This window comes from Pleurodeles waltl, chromosome 8, assembly GCF_031143425.1.
Source record: "Pleurodeles waltl isolate 20211129_DDA chromosome 8, aPleWal1.hap1.20221129, whole genome shotgun sequence".
Taxonomy (NCBI): domain Eukaryota; kingdom Metazoa; phylum Chordata; class Amphibia; order Caudata; family Salamandridae; genus Pleurodeles; species Pleurodeles waltl.
The window spans coordinates 882,787,226-882,806,090 of record NC_090447.1 but is presented as its reverse complement, the minus strand read 5'-3'; the positions used below and the strand labels follow the sequence as shown (position 1 = coordinate 882,806,090).

Below are 18,865 nucleotides of genomic sequence, written 5' to 3'. Positions count from 1 at the left end.
ATGCCAGCAATACTGTATTTGGCCTATCCACGTTTAACGGTCTGCTACCATGTGTGCATGTATGTATGTTATTTGGGATTCTGCCACTTGAGGGCAGAGACTCTTTATCTGATGTCACAGTGTTCAGGTTAAGACATTAAAAAATCTGGGTGACTATCTGATAGAATGGAAGGGGTTTGAATCCTAATACTCACAGAGTGCTTTTTGACTCCGGGCCACAAGTCACAATATTGTGAAGAGAACATAGTAGCTTGGATTTGCTGGTGATAGAGGTTGCTGTTACAGGAAAGTGCAATATTAGTGCTTCATTTGTTATATTTGGGTGATTGTTTTTTATTAGTACATCTGAATCACTCGATAAGATGCTCAACTGTTAGGTGGTTGCATAAATGACTGATGCTCCATCTGCTCCATGGCCACTGGTCAGGGGACTATTCTTATGTATCTTTAACTATGTGGTCACTGCTTGCATGTTGTAAATGCAGTTTACATACCTAATTTCCATGGCCATTAGTTCATATTTGTATCCTAACAGACTAAAAGTAGTAAGAAGCAAAGAAAACAACCATAATGCAAATTAATTCAAAAGTGGAATGTTCAAGACTGGAGGACATTTATAAGATGTTAAACTTTTTTATTTGCCCAATTATCAGTATTTGTGTAGCAATTTTTGCTTTGTTCACTGTTTGGATCCCATGATATGAGCCTTCCTACTGGCACCATGTGACTGGCCGTAAAACATTTGAATGAATGTGGCTTTTGACACATGACCAGCAAGCTGTCCAAGCAGCTCCAGGGGCTAAATAAATCCCCTTTTGTCTCCCATAAATTAACTATAAGTAGGATGTGTTAGTCCTGTCAGCCTTACAGTGGTCTTCCTTCAAACCTTTTGCTTTACCTTCTTCATTTTGCTGAACTTACTTTTGTTGGCCTTATGACTCTGTACTTTACCACTGCTAACCAGTGCGAAAGTGCTTGTGCTCACTCCCCTAAAACGTGGTTAAGTTGGCTTATACCTAATTGGCATATTTAATTTACCTATGCCTCTTGCAGAGTGGTATACCATATCTCCAGGGCCTATAAATTAAATGCTACCAGTGGTCCTGAAGCACCTATTGTGCCACCCACTTAAGTAGCACTGTAAACCATGTCCCAGGACAGCCATTGCTGTTTGAATTCGAGTTTTAAACCGCCACACCGACTTGGCATTTAAAACCCCTTTTGCCAAGCCTTAAAATCCTCTTTTATTAACTATAAGCCATGCTTAAGGTAGGCTCTACTTAGCCCACAGGACAAGTTGATGTGTAATTAAAGGGTTGGATGTGTACATTTAAGTTTTACATGTCCTGGTAGCGTAAAACTCCCAAATTAATTATTTGCTACTGTGAGGCCTACCTCTCCCATAAGGTAACATTGGACAGTCCTTTTTATATTTAATATGTTGTAATTTTCAAGTGGGAGCAGGTAGCTCTATCAAGTTTGGTGTCTATTAAATGGTAATGATAAACCCTGTTTAATGGTAATGTCTGATTTTTTATTACAATTTTGAAAAGGCCAGTTTTCGAAAGTTGGCATTTTCATGCCCTTAGCCCTTTTGTGCCTGTGGTCTGTCTTGGGTCACATGACTCGTATAGCTACAGTTAGACATTGTGAATTCCTCCCGGATAGTCACACAACAGCCAGCTTGGAGCCAGGGAAGGGAAGGCAGGGAATTCCATGCAGTTCAAAGCCATTGTCTAGAAGCTTATCCCACCTTCCAGAACCAGGGCACCAAGGTATAAAAAGAGTACCCCAGACACCAGTTCTTCAGTACACTTCTGAAACTGTGGATACTCTATGAGGAAGAAGGATTGCGGTGCTGTTACCAGGACTGCCACTCTGCTGGACTTCTTCTTTAAAGAAAATAGTGCTCTGCTGTGCTGACCTACTGCCTACTGCCCTCTTGCCCGAGAAAGAAGAACAGGATCTGCAACTCATCTGTAACTCATCTAGATCCCTGTTAGAAATGGGGTTTCTGGTTGGCTAGGGCATGCATCTCAGCCAGGCAGAACCCCACTCTAGTAAGGGCAGGTCAGTTAAAAAACATCAAGAATAACCTGTACCCGCCACCTGTAGCTCAGCACACAGCAGTCAGGCTTATATCCAGAGGTCATGTGTAAAGCATTTCTACAACACAATCACACCAGTGACACAGTATATACACAGCAAAAGAGACTTTACACAGGGTTGTGGGTACAAAACAAGTATATTGTATGTAACTTATACCAAAACATAATATATCATAAGTATAGTGCATATTGTGCAATCATAGTTGTAAGACTCATCATTCTCATTCTGTAAAGCAATGCAACATCATGTGATCAGTAAGTATCCTACTCATAGAAGGCATTAGGCTACAGAAATTAGATACATACATCATCACACGGCAACAACGTTAGGGGAAACACCTGACTGACTGACACTCTGTCACCACTCCCCACTTAATACCTTGCAATTAGGGCCCATTGGTTTGGAGAAAACACATACATCGCCCACAAACATAGGCCCCAGCACATTTTGCACTTGTAGTAGTGGGGTTACAGTAGATTTGGGTGGTTCCCGCTGAGCCAAGTGTATTTGGGAGCAAGGAGTAGGCCGCAGAAGCACCTGGGCGCCTACTCATCGGGATATGGTAATGTGGGTTCTACATCTGTCAGGAGAGTCCCAGCACCCCAATGATGAACTGTACCGTCCTGCTAGGTCTCAAGTAAAAGGCAGCTTTAGCCCCGGGCGGACAAACGGCTGTCCGGTCCTTGAATCCTCTAGTGAGGGTGTATGCAGCCATGGGCACTGTTTCCTCATCCCTGCGAGAGATCTCGCTGGGCCCTCCAACAACCGGAGAAATGCTGAGATGCAGCCGCCAGTAACCACGAAGCATGGCTGTTCTCTCTCCTCCTTCCACTTGGCCACACTACCCCGGACAGTGCAGGAAATTGGAGTAGATGGTGCAACAGCGTGGGCAGTCGGGTGCGGCTTGGCGCACACAGTGCGAGTCGACAGGGACAGCTGCTGATTCACATGAGTTCTCCACGCACTGGTGCAGTACTCTTCCTCCGAGAATTGCCCACTCTATGGTATGGTCCCAACACAGTACTCCACCTGTGCGAAGAGGACAGAGTGCTCACCACGCGCTAGAAGTCCATGACCTGCTCACCATGTGGAAGCCTGTCGAGATTGAAAAAATGGAGCGCTCACCAGGCGCTTATGTTTACAGGGGACAGGGCAACACTAAGCACTCATACCACGCTGGTTCCAGAGGCACACCTTAGTTTCCAGCTAAAAGTTGAGGTACAGACTACTAACTTTGATCTAGGGAGCAGCAAAGCAGAGCCTACCACATACTTGGGAAATAAAGCGATATCCCTAAAGAAATAAGATTCGTCAGCCTCTGAGCCTTACAGCAGTCCGGCTAGTGCAGAGGCTCTGAGGGAGCAGGGGCTAGTCGGCAGCCCCTGGAGAACACTGAGGAAAGACACAAAGCGGGCAGCAAGGAAGAAGAAAAAACAGCACAGCCAGTCTAGCAGTCAGAATGTTGGGGTCTCTTAGTAGCAACCCAGTGTCCTTGCAGAACAGATTCAGGGAGCAGCTGTCAGAAAGGCATCATGCAGAAAAGCAATCCAAATGAGTCCTTTGTGCGACCCAGCAGACACCTGGCAGCAGGGCAACTTAAGAAAAGCAGTCCAGGTGAGTCCTTTGGTCAGTCTAGTAGTCCTTCTGGCAGAGGTTGAGCCACAGTTACAAAAGTGCTCTAAAAACCATGCGGAGATAGACCCTCAACTTATAATCAAAAATGCCTTTGTTCAGAGGGTAACTTCAAAGAGACCCTTTTAAGTGAAGCACAACACCCTTTCCTAAACCCTGTCTCCAGACATCAGTATGGGGTAATCAGTCCATAGTGTGAAGGCAGGACACAGCCTATTGACATGTGAACGGCCCTCCCTCTCCACAGCCCAGGATGACTATCAGTATGCAGATGCCTCTTCTGTCACACCCATCCCATCCTGTGTTACGGCTGTCTGAAAAGTATGCACCAAGTGGAGCGGTCACTCTGCCCTAGATGTGGATTGGAGTCAGGCTGCAAAAGTTATAAGCACAGAGAAATGGCCACTTTCTAAAAGTGGCATTTCTAAAATATTAATGAAAGATCTACCAACACCAGTAAGCATGATTTTTCACTACCATACCAAACATGCCCACACTACTCCTAACAGATCAGAAATTAACAATTAAGACATATATAAGGGAATTCCCAAAGCAAACATATGAGAAGAGCATCACTCACAGTAGTGAAAAATGAACCAGGCTGTATGTCACTATTAGGACATGTAACACATAAAAATATATGTCCTACCTTTTACATACATGGCACCCTGCCACCCAAAGGGCTATCTAGGGCCTACTTTAGGTGTGGCTTAGGTGTAGTAAAACAGGAGTTTAGGCCTTGGCAAGTAGTTTGACTGGCCAAGTCAATGTGGCAGTAAACTGTGCACGCAGGCACTGCAGCGGCAGGCCTGCAAGAAGTTGGAAAGGCTACTTCTGTGGGTGGCTCAATGTGGGCTGCAGGCCCACTAGTATAATTTAATTTACAGACCCTGGGTATGTGGTATATCACTTTACAAGGGACATAAGGTAAATCAAATAAGTCAAACAGGTGAAAGTCAATTATACCAAGTTTTATGGGAGAGAACACTTGCACTTTAGCACTGATTAGCAGTGGTAAGGGCCCCAGAGTCCTAAAGCAAACATAAAGAGGGTCAGAAAAATAGGAGGAGAAAGCCAAAACGTTTGGGGACAACCCTGCAGAAAGGGCCTTTTCCAACAATCCCATGACTCCAGAGTGACTCAAAGGGCTAGCCTGCTGACTTCCTGACCTGAGCCTCAGAGGCATAAAAGCCCCCCTAACCAGCTCCTGGACCCAGCAGCAGCATGTTGCTGACCCCTAAGTGGAGCCTCTCAGGTGCTGGACCCTTAGGGTGGCTCACAGGTTCTAAAATCAAGCTTATGTGCTCTTTGCGACCAGGAACGGGCCAGTTCTCAGTGAGGCCGCACTGCTCGCACCAAAATTCAGAGCGAGCCAACGACAGCCCACCTCTTTCCAGAAGGCCACCAATTTGAAGTTTCAGCTCGCCCGTCCGTGATGCCTGGCCTGCTTTTCGCACCATGCTGACCACCAAATATGATGCTGTTCTTGCACTAAGTAACCCTCTCCAATGCAAACAAGACTCCTGGCCTGAAACCTTCAGCACAACTTATCTGGGACTGTATCTTACCAGTGCTTCATCACTGTCAGACTGAACTTTTGACTTTGACCCGGCCCAGCGTTATCAAATATCCCTGATTGGTGCTTTTTGCTTTTAGGTGTTACTTTTCACTTTAATATTTGAAAAATCCATAACTTCGGTTCTACTGATTGGATGTTTATTGTTTTGGTCTTGTTTCATTTATTAAATTAAACTCTATTTGCCTAAGTTGGTGTGGGATCTTTTGTGTGGTATTTTCACAGTTTTATTGTTTGAAGCGTTGCTCAAATACTTTACAGATTGCCTCTAAATTAAGCATAACTACTCTGTGCCAGGCTACCAGGGGATTGAGCACAGGTTAATTGGGGGTTTGCTTGTGCCTTACCCAGTCTAGGAATTTGGTTGCTGTTTGACTAGGGCTCACACCCCAGTCAACCAACAACCCAATTTCTCACAGTATGTATGTGACACCACTTCTGCCACGGTAAAGCTCTTTAGGCATAGGTGAATATATTGAAAGATCTACCTCCAATCCCTACAGGACCACACAAAATGTCTGATGCACAAAACTAACATTTGTTGGGGAGATGTGTCATGTGCAATGTGTACCTTTCCAACTGAGGAATATGTGTATCTTTTGGTGATTCACAAAGATACACTTGTGTCTCATATGCCAAATGCTTGAAGCTGAAGATGTGCATGGAAATGTGTGTGAATCTTGAAAAACTGCAAATTCTGTGCAGATACATGAATAACACATACCCATATATGTGCATAAATGTAAAATGCTCTAGGCCTGACCATTAAAAGGAATTCCCAAAACTTTTTATGAAGCAAGGAAAATTGGTGCAGGCTTTGTGAATCGTTAAATCTCTATACAAGATCTGCTGCTTTGCGGCTTCAAAGATCCTGCCAATCACTGGCTGTGATTGGCCACATCCATTTTCCAAGTGTAAGTGAGGTGATTGTGCTTTCCTCTTCACTTTCTTACAACGTGCATATTCTGCGGCCAGACATCACAGTTTGCACACGTGCACTGAAGATTTTTTCAGACACATCATAAACTTGCTTCTTTTTGTAGATTGTAAGTATTTTGTTGCAGGCACCAGCTGAGCATTTTAGGAGCGTAAACCAGGACCACAGAAATTATGTGATTCTGAGGCTGCTGTATTTTCTGCTTAGTTATACTTCTGCTGCATTTGCCAAATAATGAATCAACTGCTACATAATCTGCTGATTTTAAGATTTTAAGAAAAAATATGGTGTTTTTAGCTGGAGTGGATCGAAAGTTACTAAAAATGTTGTGACGTGTTCGTACTCAGTGGAAGGCCCTTCGCAAACGAGGCTGGTCATCTTTCAGTTACTTGTTGAGGTATTTGGTTGTTAAAAGGGTACTAATGAAGTGAAATCATTGCTCAGACAGTGTCCATAAGTGCCCATGAGTAAAAATGACAAAATAAGTAATACCATCACATGTGCTGCTTTACGCTGAATAATTTGTGTTTTCTTGCTGCATAATTTAGCCCACCTTGCCACACAATTTGGTCCTCCCCTGCCCTATACTTTCCGTGACCCTGGCTTAAACTGCATTTACAGCAAACTGGACGTCCATGAGAATTAGAAGACAGACTCTTGGGTTTGCAGTCAGCAAATTAGCCACTGGCATGATTTCCGTTGAGTAACGAGTTTACAATGAGGCGTGATAAGTAGGGTGACCACCTGTCTGTAATCTTCTCGGAACGCCCGTAATTTAGCCCTGCTGTCCCTTGAACGCCAGCATTTGTTCCTAATTTTAGCTTTTCAGCTATAGGACAAATGCAATTAGGAAAATTCAGTTTCCCCAGCTGTATTGAAAGGCAGGAAGTCTCCAGTGCTCAGAACCTGAGGGAGGGACACACAGATAAGAATCAGGCTTTATTGCCAGTGTGTCTGCTTCCCAAAAGAAATGCAAATGTGCACAGCTGGTAAATTTGCAAATGTAAAGGGGCTTGTAAACCTGTATTGGCTTTAATGGAAAGAGTCACTTGAAGCTTTCCGATGGCAAAGATATTTTCTTTCAGAGAGATACTGGAAGGGTGCTCCAAACTGAGCTGTGGCGTGCCTGGTTTTAATGAATAGTTATAAAAAATGTTTTCACGAGGTATAATCCATATATTATTGAAATCTCCATTTTAGGAGGGCTTTTTTAATTTAGTCTAAATGTATTTGTGCATTTTGTGGCAGCCTATATTATGCTGTGTGTAATGCATGTTTAAAATAGGGACTTACACAGTCTTATCTGCGCAAGAGTTATTGGTTTTGCCTCTCTGATTTAGCCATGTTATACACCAGGACGGCTGCTGTTCAGCATGGCTAAAATTTAGTGGCATAGAGGAGAGTGGCACGGAGTGGCACAGAGTGGAATGGCAAAGAGTGTTGTAGAGTGGAGTGGCAGGGAGTGTCATGTTTAGGAGTAGCATACTCTGGAGTTGCATAGAGTGGCACATAGTGGGGTGGGATGCAATAGAGCTGACTGGTGTAGAGTGCATTGGCATAGAGTGTTGCAGAATAGAGAGTTGTAGAGTGAAGTGGCATTGAATGCAGCAGCATAGAATTCAGCGGGGTACAATGCAGTGCCGCAGAATGCAGAGGCATAGATTAGAGTGGTGCACAGTAGAGTAGTGGCGCAAAGTGAAGTGGTGCAAAGTAAAGTGTCATAGACTGCAGTGGCATAGAGTAGAGTGGTGTACAACATAGTGGCAGAGTGTGCAGTACTGTAGAGTGGTGTATAGTGCAGTGGCATAGAGTGCTGGGTAGACTTGAGTGGCATAGAGTGCAGTGGTGTCAAGTGGTGCAGAGTAGAGCAACTTAGAATGGTGCAGAGTAGAGTATAGTGCTGTAGAGTGCAATGGCGTAGAGTGGAGTAATGCAGAGTAGGGTGGCATAGAGTGCAGTGGCATTGAAGTGCAGTAGCGTAGAGTGCAGTAGCACAGAGTAGAATGGTGTAGAGTACAGTGGCGGAGAGTGCAGTGTTGCAGAGTAGAGTGTCAGATTGCAATGGTGTAAGTGCAGTAGAGTGGCACAGAGAGCAGTGGCATATAGTACAGTGGTGCAGAGTAGAGTGCAGTGGCGTACAGTGCCGTTGTTTAAGGTGCATTGATGTAGAGTGCAGTGGTTTAGAGTGCAGTGGCTTAGAGGGGAGTGGGGCAGAGTTCAGTGTCAGAGAGTGCGTTGAAGTAGAGGGCAGTGTATTAGAGTGCAGAGGAGCAGAGTAGCGTAGAGTGCAGTGCTGTTGAGTAGATTGTTTCAGAGTAGAATGCAGTGGCATAGAGTGGAGAGGTGCAGGGTAGAGTGCAGTGGCATAGATTACAGTGGTGTAGAGTGCAGTTGCGTAAAATAGATTGTTTCACAGCAGAGGTAAGTGGAGCGGTGTAGGTTAGAGTGCAATTGCATAGAGTGGTATAGAGTGTAATGGCACATAGTGCATTGGTGCAGGGTAGATTAGAGTGATGTACACTGTATTTGTGTATGGTGCAGGGACACAGAGTTGAGTGTTTCAGAGTAAATTGCACTAGCATAGAGTGTATTAACAGAGAGTGCAGTGACGTGCAGTGAAGTGTTGCAGAGTGGCATAGTGTGGAGTTGTGCAGAGTAGATTTGTGTGGCCTAGACTGGAGTGGTGTAGTGTGCAGAGATACAAAAAGTAGTGGTGTAGAGAGGCGTAAACTGCATTGGCATAGAGTAGAGTGGTACAAAGTAGAGAGGTGTAGCATGAAGTGGAATAGAGTGCAATGGCATACAGTGGAGTAGAGTGCAGTGTTTCAGAGTGCAGTGGCATGGAGTGGTGTAAAGTAGAGGGGTGCAGAGTAGGGTGCAGTGGTGTGGAGTGGTGCAGAGTAAAGTGGAGTGGAGTATGCATAGTTTGGTAGCAAACTGACATTACAGACAACACATTTTTGATTGAAATGACCACTACATTTGCATAGACATACAGTTTTTCTAATAAAACTATACAGTGCACAGACGATGTGTGGAAATTTCACCTAGTATAATGATTTTTTTAAATCATATTAACGTATTTGTTTCCAGCACAGTTCAGAATTAACAAAAATGTGCTTCAATGGTGTTCCTAATTCTGATGTATTCTGAAATCCTTGCACAGTTCATTTAAATGGTCCTGTGTGCTAGAAAACCCTCTTTCCTACCCCCAGTATCCAGCACGATTATCACAGAAATCCTCTCACTTTGAAGTCAGAGAAAAAAAAAGTAAACACCAAGCTCCTACCGCAGGCTCTGACATTTTCCCTTGTTCTTTGAATGCACAGCAAATGTGATTAGATAAGAACAAGATTTACAGGCCTTTTTACAGAAAGGGAGCACTCAGACGGAGACTGTAAATGAGGTTTGGGTAAGGGAAGAGACAAACTCAAGTTGGACAGCCTAAAACAAAGTCAGCAAATTTAAAGCAGTAAAATGTGAGTTACAATCCTCAAAGCCAATTGAAGCAACAGGCGGAATGCATTTCAAGGGAAGTTCTATGAATGTACTTAATGTTGAAGCCAAAGGATACTTTGTGCGAAAAGTCCAGCATTTTAGCCCAGTCTGTATCTTGCAGAGGTTTGGCCACATCAATCTCCCAGTTAGTTTGACAAGAAGCCCTGGAGTGGTCTCCATGTTGCAGGAAAGGTCTATACACCCATCTTATCAGTTTGCCACCAGTCCCTATTGTGTAGAGCTTCTGGCACACCTCATGTGGTGTTAGTGCTAGGTAGCAGACATGAAATGAAATAATGATTGTTTAAGATATTTGTAAGTAAGAGTTGACCCGGGTGAAGATGGTAGTCTGCCACAAGGGTTTGGAAATCTGTAGCTCACCATCCAGAAACAAATCCCCATTTTTAAGACACCTGCATCATGCCACTGACGGAGTTGCTAAGAGCAGCCATCCTGTGTAATTGGGAAGGTCTAGCACAGGTAGTGCAGGAGCACAGGGTTTCTTCATGTCAGTGAGTTTACAGGCTCTAGCAAGGCAGGAGAAAGCTGTGCAGGATAACCCCAGATCGTGTTCTGTAGAATAGTCAGTAGGAAACAATGAGCAGCGCAGTAAGACCTTCTTTAAGTCTTTATGGATAAACCCCATCTCATGCAGGGGGCGGGTAGAGAGCCAGCAAGCCACCCATTGGACCTGTGCAGCTAAATAATAGCGTTATAAGTCTGGAAGGCCTAATCACCCACAGGTAGCTTTAAAGAGGAAAGAGCTACCCAACGACACCACAGCAATCACATCTGATGTGTGGCGTGTCTGAAGAAGGAATGTGGCATGAGCAGGGGAAAGTTTGCAAAATAATACAATAATCAGGGTAGTACACCATCTACACTAGTGCCACGTGGCACACTACAGAAAGCAGAAAAGAAGACCAAAAAGTAAACTGCGCTCTGAGGGACTGTGACCCTCTGCTGAGATTCCCATCCTGCAGAGCAGTAGGGAAATGGCAGATATTAATATCTAGTTATCGAAAAGTAATAGGTTCCCAGAGGTCTGATTGTATATAAAGGGAAAACCAGTACCATATGTTAAATAAACATGAATTAAATTTGTAAAATCTTTCTCATGTTCTTACATTTTGTTTGTGCAATTTACATTGCATATATTTTGAAGTTTCTATGTGTACTTTGACATTTAGGGATAAGCCAAATCACTGGTTTGGCCTTTGCTCAACTGCAAAACCATTTTAAGACATGGACAGAGTAGATAATTGCCTTTCACAACCTTGCAAGGGATCTGGCCCCTGCTAATCCATCACAAGCATGAACAGTGGACCATTGCACCAGAAGAGTTTGCCAGGGTGGGTGAGTGACAGTGCCTCTGCTCATTCCCTCCTGTCTGCAGAGACAACTCCCCAGGTATACAATATCGTCTGGTACTCTTGGTGGACCCATCTTGTCTGATTTTAGGAACTGTCCTACCTTGTTCTTATCATCCTTATTTATCAAGTTCTTAGCAACAACCCTTTGAATCAATTGGTGTGGATCTCCCATCTGATCTCAATTTCATCCTCCTCTTTTATTATCTTTGATTGGTAGTCCGGGCTCCCAGCTCTGAGATAAATGTAGAGTCCGAACATACTGTACACTCTAGTGCTGCAAGACTACAGACAAGTTGTGGGTACCTCACATCCTGACATTAGGTGTGAGACTGTCGTCCACACCATCTGCTCTGCTTCATTAATATTTTTAAGGTTGAAAGTCCATTGGAGGTTGAGCTGAGCCAGATGTTTTTGTTCAACTTGTTTAAACAAGCATAAGGTTACTTAACCTTATGTTTCCCAAAATGTTTGCCATGGGTTTTAATATGGTTAGCAACATAATAAAAATTTTGCTTTTACTTTCTCTTCAAGAAAGATTGGGTAGATTTAGGTAGGGATGATGGCCTTGATACAGTGCTGAAGGGCATTTATTTACTACTGAACAAGGACATAATGTGACACCTGAATGTAGCATACCAGGAGGCAATCACAAAAGACCACAGTGAATAAATGGTGCTATGTTAAGAAAAGTAAATGCACTGATCACGCAATGGGGTACGGCCTCTATTGGATGTGTGTGTAAAACTGACGTTTGCTGTTGAATTTTTGTCCTGAATTTTGACCCTTCATCCTGAATTTTTATCCTAAATTTTCACCCTTTGTCCTGAATTGTTTACAGTCCTGCCCAGAATTTGCCTCCATGCCAGATGGTCACCCTAGTAATAAATATATGCAGTGTGCCTATCCAAAATCTATAATAGCTATGCGATATATCAGTATTTTGACTTGTATCTCTCCTTTCAGGGTATGTCAAACCACTGCCTCCCTGTGATACAGACCATAAGGCTGAAAACGTCAGAAACCCTGAATGCACACCACTGGCGAAGAGAGAGGATGATTCAGGCCCTGAGACGCCTCAGAAACCCGGACCTGCTAGAGAAAGACTCCAGCCGACAGCAGGCGTGAAGAGAAAGCTATTTGACTCCAACTACTGATGTTCATGAGGTTTCCCCTGCATCGTTCCACACAAAATGTGTAGAATACTGGTCTTCAGGGGCCACCCAATGTAGAGAAAAAGCAGCTTCCTTTTCCCAGTCCTGCATCTCTAACAATCACCAACAAAAAGAATTCCAGTTACTTTGATGGATGATGTCAGCTAGGAGTCTGAGGAATACTGTTCTATCATTCACTGGATGTCTGCCTTATATACTAATCAAGCAGAAACTTAGGGATTAGTGGAAGTCATGACAGGCGACTCAAGGCACAGCATAGTTAATCATCTCTTCATCCAATAGCTATTGCTCATCCAGATGAGACTGTGTAAAACTTAGTAAAACAAAACATATTCCATATTGGTCTATCATGGGTAGCGGCAGATCAAATCTTGGAAATCATACATGGAATTTTATGGAAATACTTTCACATATCTGAGGGGGACTAAATTCTGCTGAGAAAATCTCAGGAATCTGTAGAAATAACAAATACTATGTTGACAAATATTTCTGAGTTCGGTTTAAAAAATAAGTACACTTACTAGTGCTCACAATAATTATTTTCTTCTTCATTCCGTGCTTTGAAAAAAGCTAATTGAAATACATAAGGCCTCGGTACACCACACACTCATCCCTCTTCTGACCCTCTTTATATGTCCTCATGTCAGTGTCTCTGGTTCTCATCTGCCCGCACCTGTTGTCATCCTCTGTCCTGATGTCCTGACCTCTATGCCATTACAGACCTTGACTCTGCCCCGAAGACCTCCACTCGTGGCCAGTGCCTCTAAGTGCAGAACACACCTGCCATGTTCATTTATGGGTCGGGCGGCTTCCCTGCTAGGACTCACTGTGCTGATGCCTGCTACTTTCTCTGCCCGGCTGAGCTCCCATTCCAATTAGTCAGTACTTCCAGTACTCAGTCATTTTCTGCAGTGTTGCTAGTCTTTAGGTTTCACCTGCACAGTGCTTGGACTGTGCTTGCGAAATTGCTTGGAAAAAAAAAAATCTTAAAAGGCTTACAGTCTGCTCATTACTTACCATTGGTTGGCTTCAGGGTCACTCTCATTTTCTTGCTTCTCCTGGGTCAGCAGCACCAGATTTCACCTTTTCTTCCTGGCCTTCATCTGGTCCTTGGAAAATGGACCAAGTACAGTTTCCTGTTCGCGGCCAGTTCACTTCCACTGGCTGCATGCTTCTAACTTTTTCACCACGTCCTAACACTCCATAAGAGAGCAGATGTTTACAGACCATCTCCCCTCCTCAGGGCGACCCTTCTGCGTCATTCCTTTCACCTGGAGCCCCCTCCCTCCACTTGTCCCCATTATTGCTTGCACCAGCCCCCACACCTCTGCATTGCGAGAGCCTCTGTTTGTGATGTGGGAGTAGCAAGCACCATGCAAACATCACCCTAATTTTTGTCTTGAAAATATGATAGATGCAGGATTGCTGCATGACCATGGATTTTAGGAGCTAACAATTTATGAATTTTACACAAGTCTCTCTAATGTGCTCCAAGTACTGTATTGGGTGGAGTTTCTACTCCCCATTTTGCCAGTTACCTAAAGCTGGTGCTAACAGTGCTAACTTCTGGATTGACGTACATTTTCATAGGTGCTATCATACTCTTCATTTACTCACATAGGCCCAGTGCTCGAGGTAGGCAAGGGTCTGTCACTGCCGAGCCCTGTCAAAGTAAAAAAAAGAAAATGTGTGTTAATTCTGAGCCTTACAAGGCCTTCTATTTTGGTAATTCACTTGCTGAAGAAAAATAAAGTGTCTGTCTGCTTTTGACATGAAGGAGCTGTAAGGCAGGGTCAACGGAAGCCCCCCCTTGTGACAAGGAAGCAAAACCATATGGTGAATATTGTTGTTTACCATTTGTGTCCCAGGGTCTAAGATGGTATTTCAGGCTGATTGAATAGCCAAGTTATGGCTGCTAGCCTTTAAATTTAGCCTCTTAAGCGTTTTATTGCTTATAGTCCAGAATAATGGTGCTATGAAAATAGCTAAATGACTATCTCGTTCCCTGTTGTTTTTGTCTCATTTGTCTAGTAAGACTCTATGAATTTGTCAAGCCTATGTTTCTATTCACATATACTAGAGCATGGCCTCAGCAGGCCTTGCCTACGTGTAGCTTTCTTACATACACTGCCTGACCATGTAACCCGGCCAAACGTTGTCTACCCTTTTGAACAAGAGGCAGACTGGCTATTAACATACTAACGCAAATGCTCGTAGGCTGGTGTATCAAAGCCAACAGGGCGGGCTCCTTATTAATTTAAAGCTGCATTTATTGGCCGAGCTAAAACGATAATGGCTATATCTGAGTTGAGCATGGGCCTACTGAACTGCAGCACCTTCTTCCTGTTGTCAGTCATGGAGGTGAATGATGGGCTTGCTGTGGCCCACGTGGAAGTGGATATAACATGAGTTGCGAAATCTGGTCTGACGGGGATCCTTCCTATGGCTGTTGGTGGCATCTCTGCATGCCCCCGGCCATGACTGACTGGCAAGGCTCGCTTGCTTTTCCACATTCTCATTCCTAACAGCGGTGGATGCTGAGCTAGTGAACCTTTACTCCGACATTGGTGGTTGCTCACAGGTAATCTCAACAAAAGAAATATCAGTCGGGGATGAACAGATGTTTCCTTTGCAACAAAAAAACTCACTTCAAATAGAAATTGTATGAATGATGACTAACACATGCATGACGCACACACTACGCTCTTCAAACTCAATGTCTAAACTAAAGGGAAATGCAATATTCCTGCAATGTTACACTGTTGTGTTAGAAAAGAAGGAAACCTCCTTTAGGATGGCAAAACATATTTTTACCGGTGTTAACAGTATGCTGGAACGAAGATCAAACTAGGGAAAATGTACTTGAATGTAGAAAACAAAAATGTGTAAACATCTCTGTCAACTGCTGAATTGTTTGTCGGCTTATATATTTGTTGGTATTTATAGACTCCAAATGTCGCAAAGGAAAAGCACATAACAGTGGTATCCACTCGTGTGGCACAGAACCGTGACATGATAATATAAAACATTAAATTGCAAACAGCTATACACATATAAAATATAAATTGTCACAGACATAATAACTATATAAAAAGATAATTTGGGAACACAGATAAACCACTGTTTGAAAGGGGGTGACAAGGCAAAGACTGGGGGGCTGATTCACAAAGGTATTTATGAGTACAGGAAGGAGTCCTACAGGAGTAATCTTTAGCATACTCTTACCTGCCTTTGCTGATGATCCCCTAAACGTTCAACTAGTACATAGTAAAAGTGCTAAAATAGTATAGTCATTTTATTTGTTCTAATTGTCTATTAGTATACCTTAAATATTGTCATTCTATGCCAATTTCAGGTAATTTTATGCCAATTCATAACGACATACAAGAGTAAGTATTACTTTACAGACTCCAAAATTCCATTGTGAATAGTCCCCTATACTCACACACATACTTGAAGCCTACTACAAACCAGATATTGAAGGTATAAATGGGCCTACAGCAGGTGAAAAGCACTAGTGGAGCGCGTGGTGCAATCCACTAATGTGATGACATTGAGAAGTAATACTTTGTATATCTCTAGCTACTTCTAAATGTGGCATAACCCAATCTTCTGTATACTGTAAGTTTTCCAACGCGAAGTCTAGCAACCATCAAGTAGTTCTTTTCTGTAGCCTGAAAATGATGCAAACCACCAGGTTTTGCACCATCTGAAATTCAAGATAACTGATATAAATTAATCTAGGCTTTAGCACAGCCTAAAATAGGGATCTTTGAATGAGGAGGGAGCAATAATTCAATGCATTTTATCAAGAAAATAAATAAGAGGACTCAAATAAAAAATGTAGAGAAAACATGAAATATTTCGTAAGGACATTATTTAAGCTTAGGAAGATCATAAATCAACCACAAAACGTGGTCATTTAGGAATGTCAACTTCTAAGTAGGGAAAGAACATTTATTTCATTGCACATGCCACACTTTGTAGGACAAGGAAAAGAATGTTATGGCCCATCTGGATGAGTGCTGGGTATGAGTAGAATTGAGTCATTCCACACATACAGTGCACAATTTCAATGAAATAATACGCAAATCAAACGTGGCAGTCTTCTGTGTCAAGATTATGCTAAATATGCCATTTCTTACAAGTGTCATGTGAGATACCTGCCCAATATATTTTTCATAGTTCTAAAATAATGAGATGAACATTGCTAGTGCAACACTTGCCGCTGTGGGACACATCCTCACAATCTCTCTAGCCATTTTCTGCTCAAATCAATCTACTGCAAGTGAAATCAGACATGAAGCGTAAGCAGGAGAACCAAACATTAAGTCACATTTACTACGTTTTCATGCAACGCAGTGCAGCGACTTTGGTTATGCACTGCGTTGCATGAAAGGGAGAGAGCAGAACAACACCATATCTACTAAGGCATGATACTCAGGCTATCATTCCTAGCACTAACTCACTTTAGGATGCCTTGCAGCAGTGCACACACTCATGCACTAGTGGACAAGGGAGTGGATGTGATGTCAAGCATAGGTTTTTCACTGGACGGGTACCCTTGCAGTACACACTAGTATGCATTGACAAAGTTTAACACTTTTCTCACTTTGTACGTGTGCTGAACAGTAGAGCGCACATGCAAAGTTGGAAATGTTTTGGAGATGAAAACACTTTTCTCCAATGTTACACCTGCCTCAAGTGGGTGTATTTATTATTCAAATCCATGTTTAGAAATGTTAGTAGATAGGGCTTGCATCCAAATCCATGAGTGGTTGCCTGGGAACACCGATGTGCTACCCATGGTACTCCCTCTTGATGGAAAGTAACATGTAGCGATACTTTGCATTGCTTTATGCCTGCTTTTCATTATAAAACACGTTTCGCTGGAAAGTAAATGGAAAACAACACTCTTGTCAGTGGCGGCCCGTCCTTTAGGGCGGAGGGGCCACGCCCCCCCACCTTTTGACCCCCCATGAAGAGTGTCTGTCAGGCTGAACAAAGGTCAGCCTGACAGACATTCTTCATGTTCAGGTCAGGCAGTCAGGAGCAGACATGCGCGATTTGCGCAGACTCCTGGCTGCCTGAGCTAAACTTTGCTGGGCTGAGGAGATCACAGCTCCTATGGGCGTGACCTCCTCGGCCCAGCAAAGGTGCTTCGCGGCCCTCCCCTGGGTGACACGGAAAGCGTCACCAATTGACACTCTCCCTGGGCGCTTCAGGTTTAAACCCTGACGTGCCCAGGGCGAGTGTCAATCAGTGACACTTTGTCACAGAGTGGGGTGGGGTCAGCAGTCCACTGACCCCATCCCACTCTGTGACGAGGCTGGGACTGCTGCCTTCCCTCCAATGAGGGAAGGCAGCAGTCCCAAACCTCCTGGGACCTGGAGGCCGAAGGTAAGTGTGTGTGTGTGTGTGTGTGTGATGTTTTAAATTGAATGTTTAGTGCGCGCGTGCATGTTTGAGTGTTATGAGTGTTGTTAATGGATGTGCGTGCGTGTGTGTGTGAAAGAATGAGTGTGTGCGATCTTCTAAAATGAATGTTTGGTGCATTGGTGCATGTTTAAATGGTATGAATGTTGTTAATGGATGTGCGTGCATGCGTGTCTGTGTGTGAAAGAATGAGTGTGTGTGTGTGCCCCGCCCGCCCCCCTCCCTCCTAAGGCTGCCGGCCGCCACTGACTCTTGTGACACAAACCTGCTCAAAGTGCTGGTAAATTTGGGCAATTATCCAACATACTTGAAACTCAATATTGAAGTCAGTGCTTAATTTGTAAATAAAAACGTGCCGGTGCCTAAAGCCCTCCTCTTAAACACGCGGCTGCTGAACTTAATTGTGGGAACACAGAATACTGAGGCAGCATAATCCTGCAGCCATCTCGTGCCTGACAATCCATTTACAGCCACTCCCTGCCCCTTCAGCTCACTCTAGCAGAGTTATACTTTCTCCGTTTGTGACGCTTTCTCGTTTTTCTCTTCCTCTGTCTTTCCCATTTGTGACTTTTTCTTGCAGCACATGCTTGAGGCAGAAGAATAAGCACTGGCCCTCAAAAATAAGTGCTGGTGCTCCACACCGGAAACAACAAGCACAAATTAAGCACTGATTCACATAGTACACAAAATGAAACTTGCCTAGACCTAATGCACTTCACTGGCTCTGGAAGGCTGACAATAGATTGCCTTAGCTGAGGAGTGTGCACTTTGACTATCCAGCAGAAACCACTTCTGTGTTGAAACACACAGAAGCAATATTTGGAGCCTACACTAAGATGAGCAGGCATTAGCAAGCTAGTAATCACACTCCAACTTCTTTTGTCAGGGGAAGATAGAAATATTGCACTGGCACTGCTCAATTATACTAGAGGTGTTGAAAGCACTGAATATGGCAATTTTAGGGGATATCACTGTACTTTGATAAATTGATGACCCGCTGTGTGTGTGTAAATGTAAACATTTACTAATTGTAAATTTTGTTTAACTTTTTTAAACTATTTAGTAAGTTGTGTCAGTCATGATTTTCTTAAACATGTATTCATGATTTGCTTGTTTTGTATCGTTTTGTGAA

The 18,865-nt window shown here is 43.5% G+C and overlaps 1 protein-coding gene across 1 annotated transcript in view; it reads left to right on the top strand.

Moving 5' to 3' along the window:
* Positions 1–17,508, top strand: part of LOC138250372 (DNA dC->dU-editing enzyme APOBEC-3C-like) — a 64,857-nt gene extending 47,349 nt beyond the window's left edge. Inside the window, exon 4 of the mRNA XM_069205186.1 lies at positions 12,089–17,508. Coding sequence (XP_069061287.1) covers positions 12,089–12,279 — 191 coding nt within the window. The 3' untranslated portion in view covers positions 12,280–17,508. The remainder of the gene's footprint in view (positions 1–12,088) is intronic.
* Positions 17,509–18,865: the final 1,357 nt, after the last annotated feature.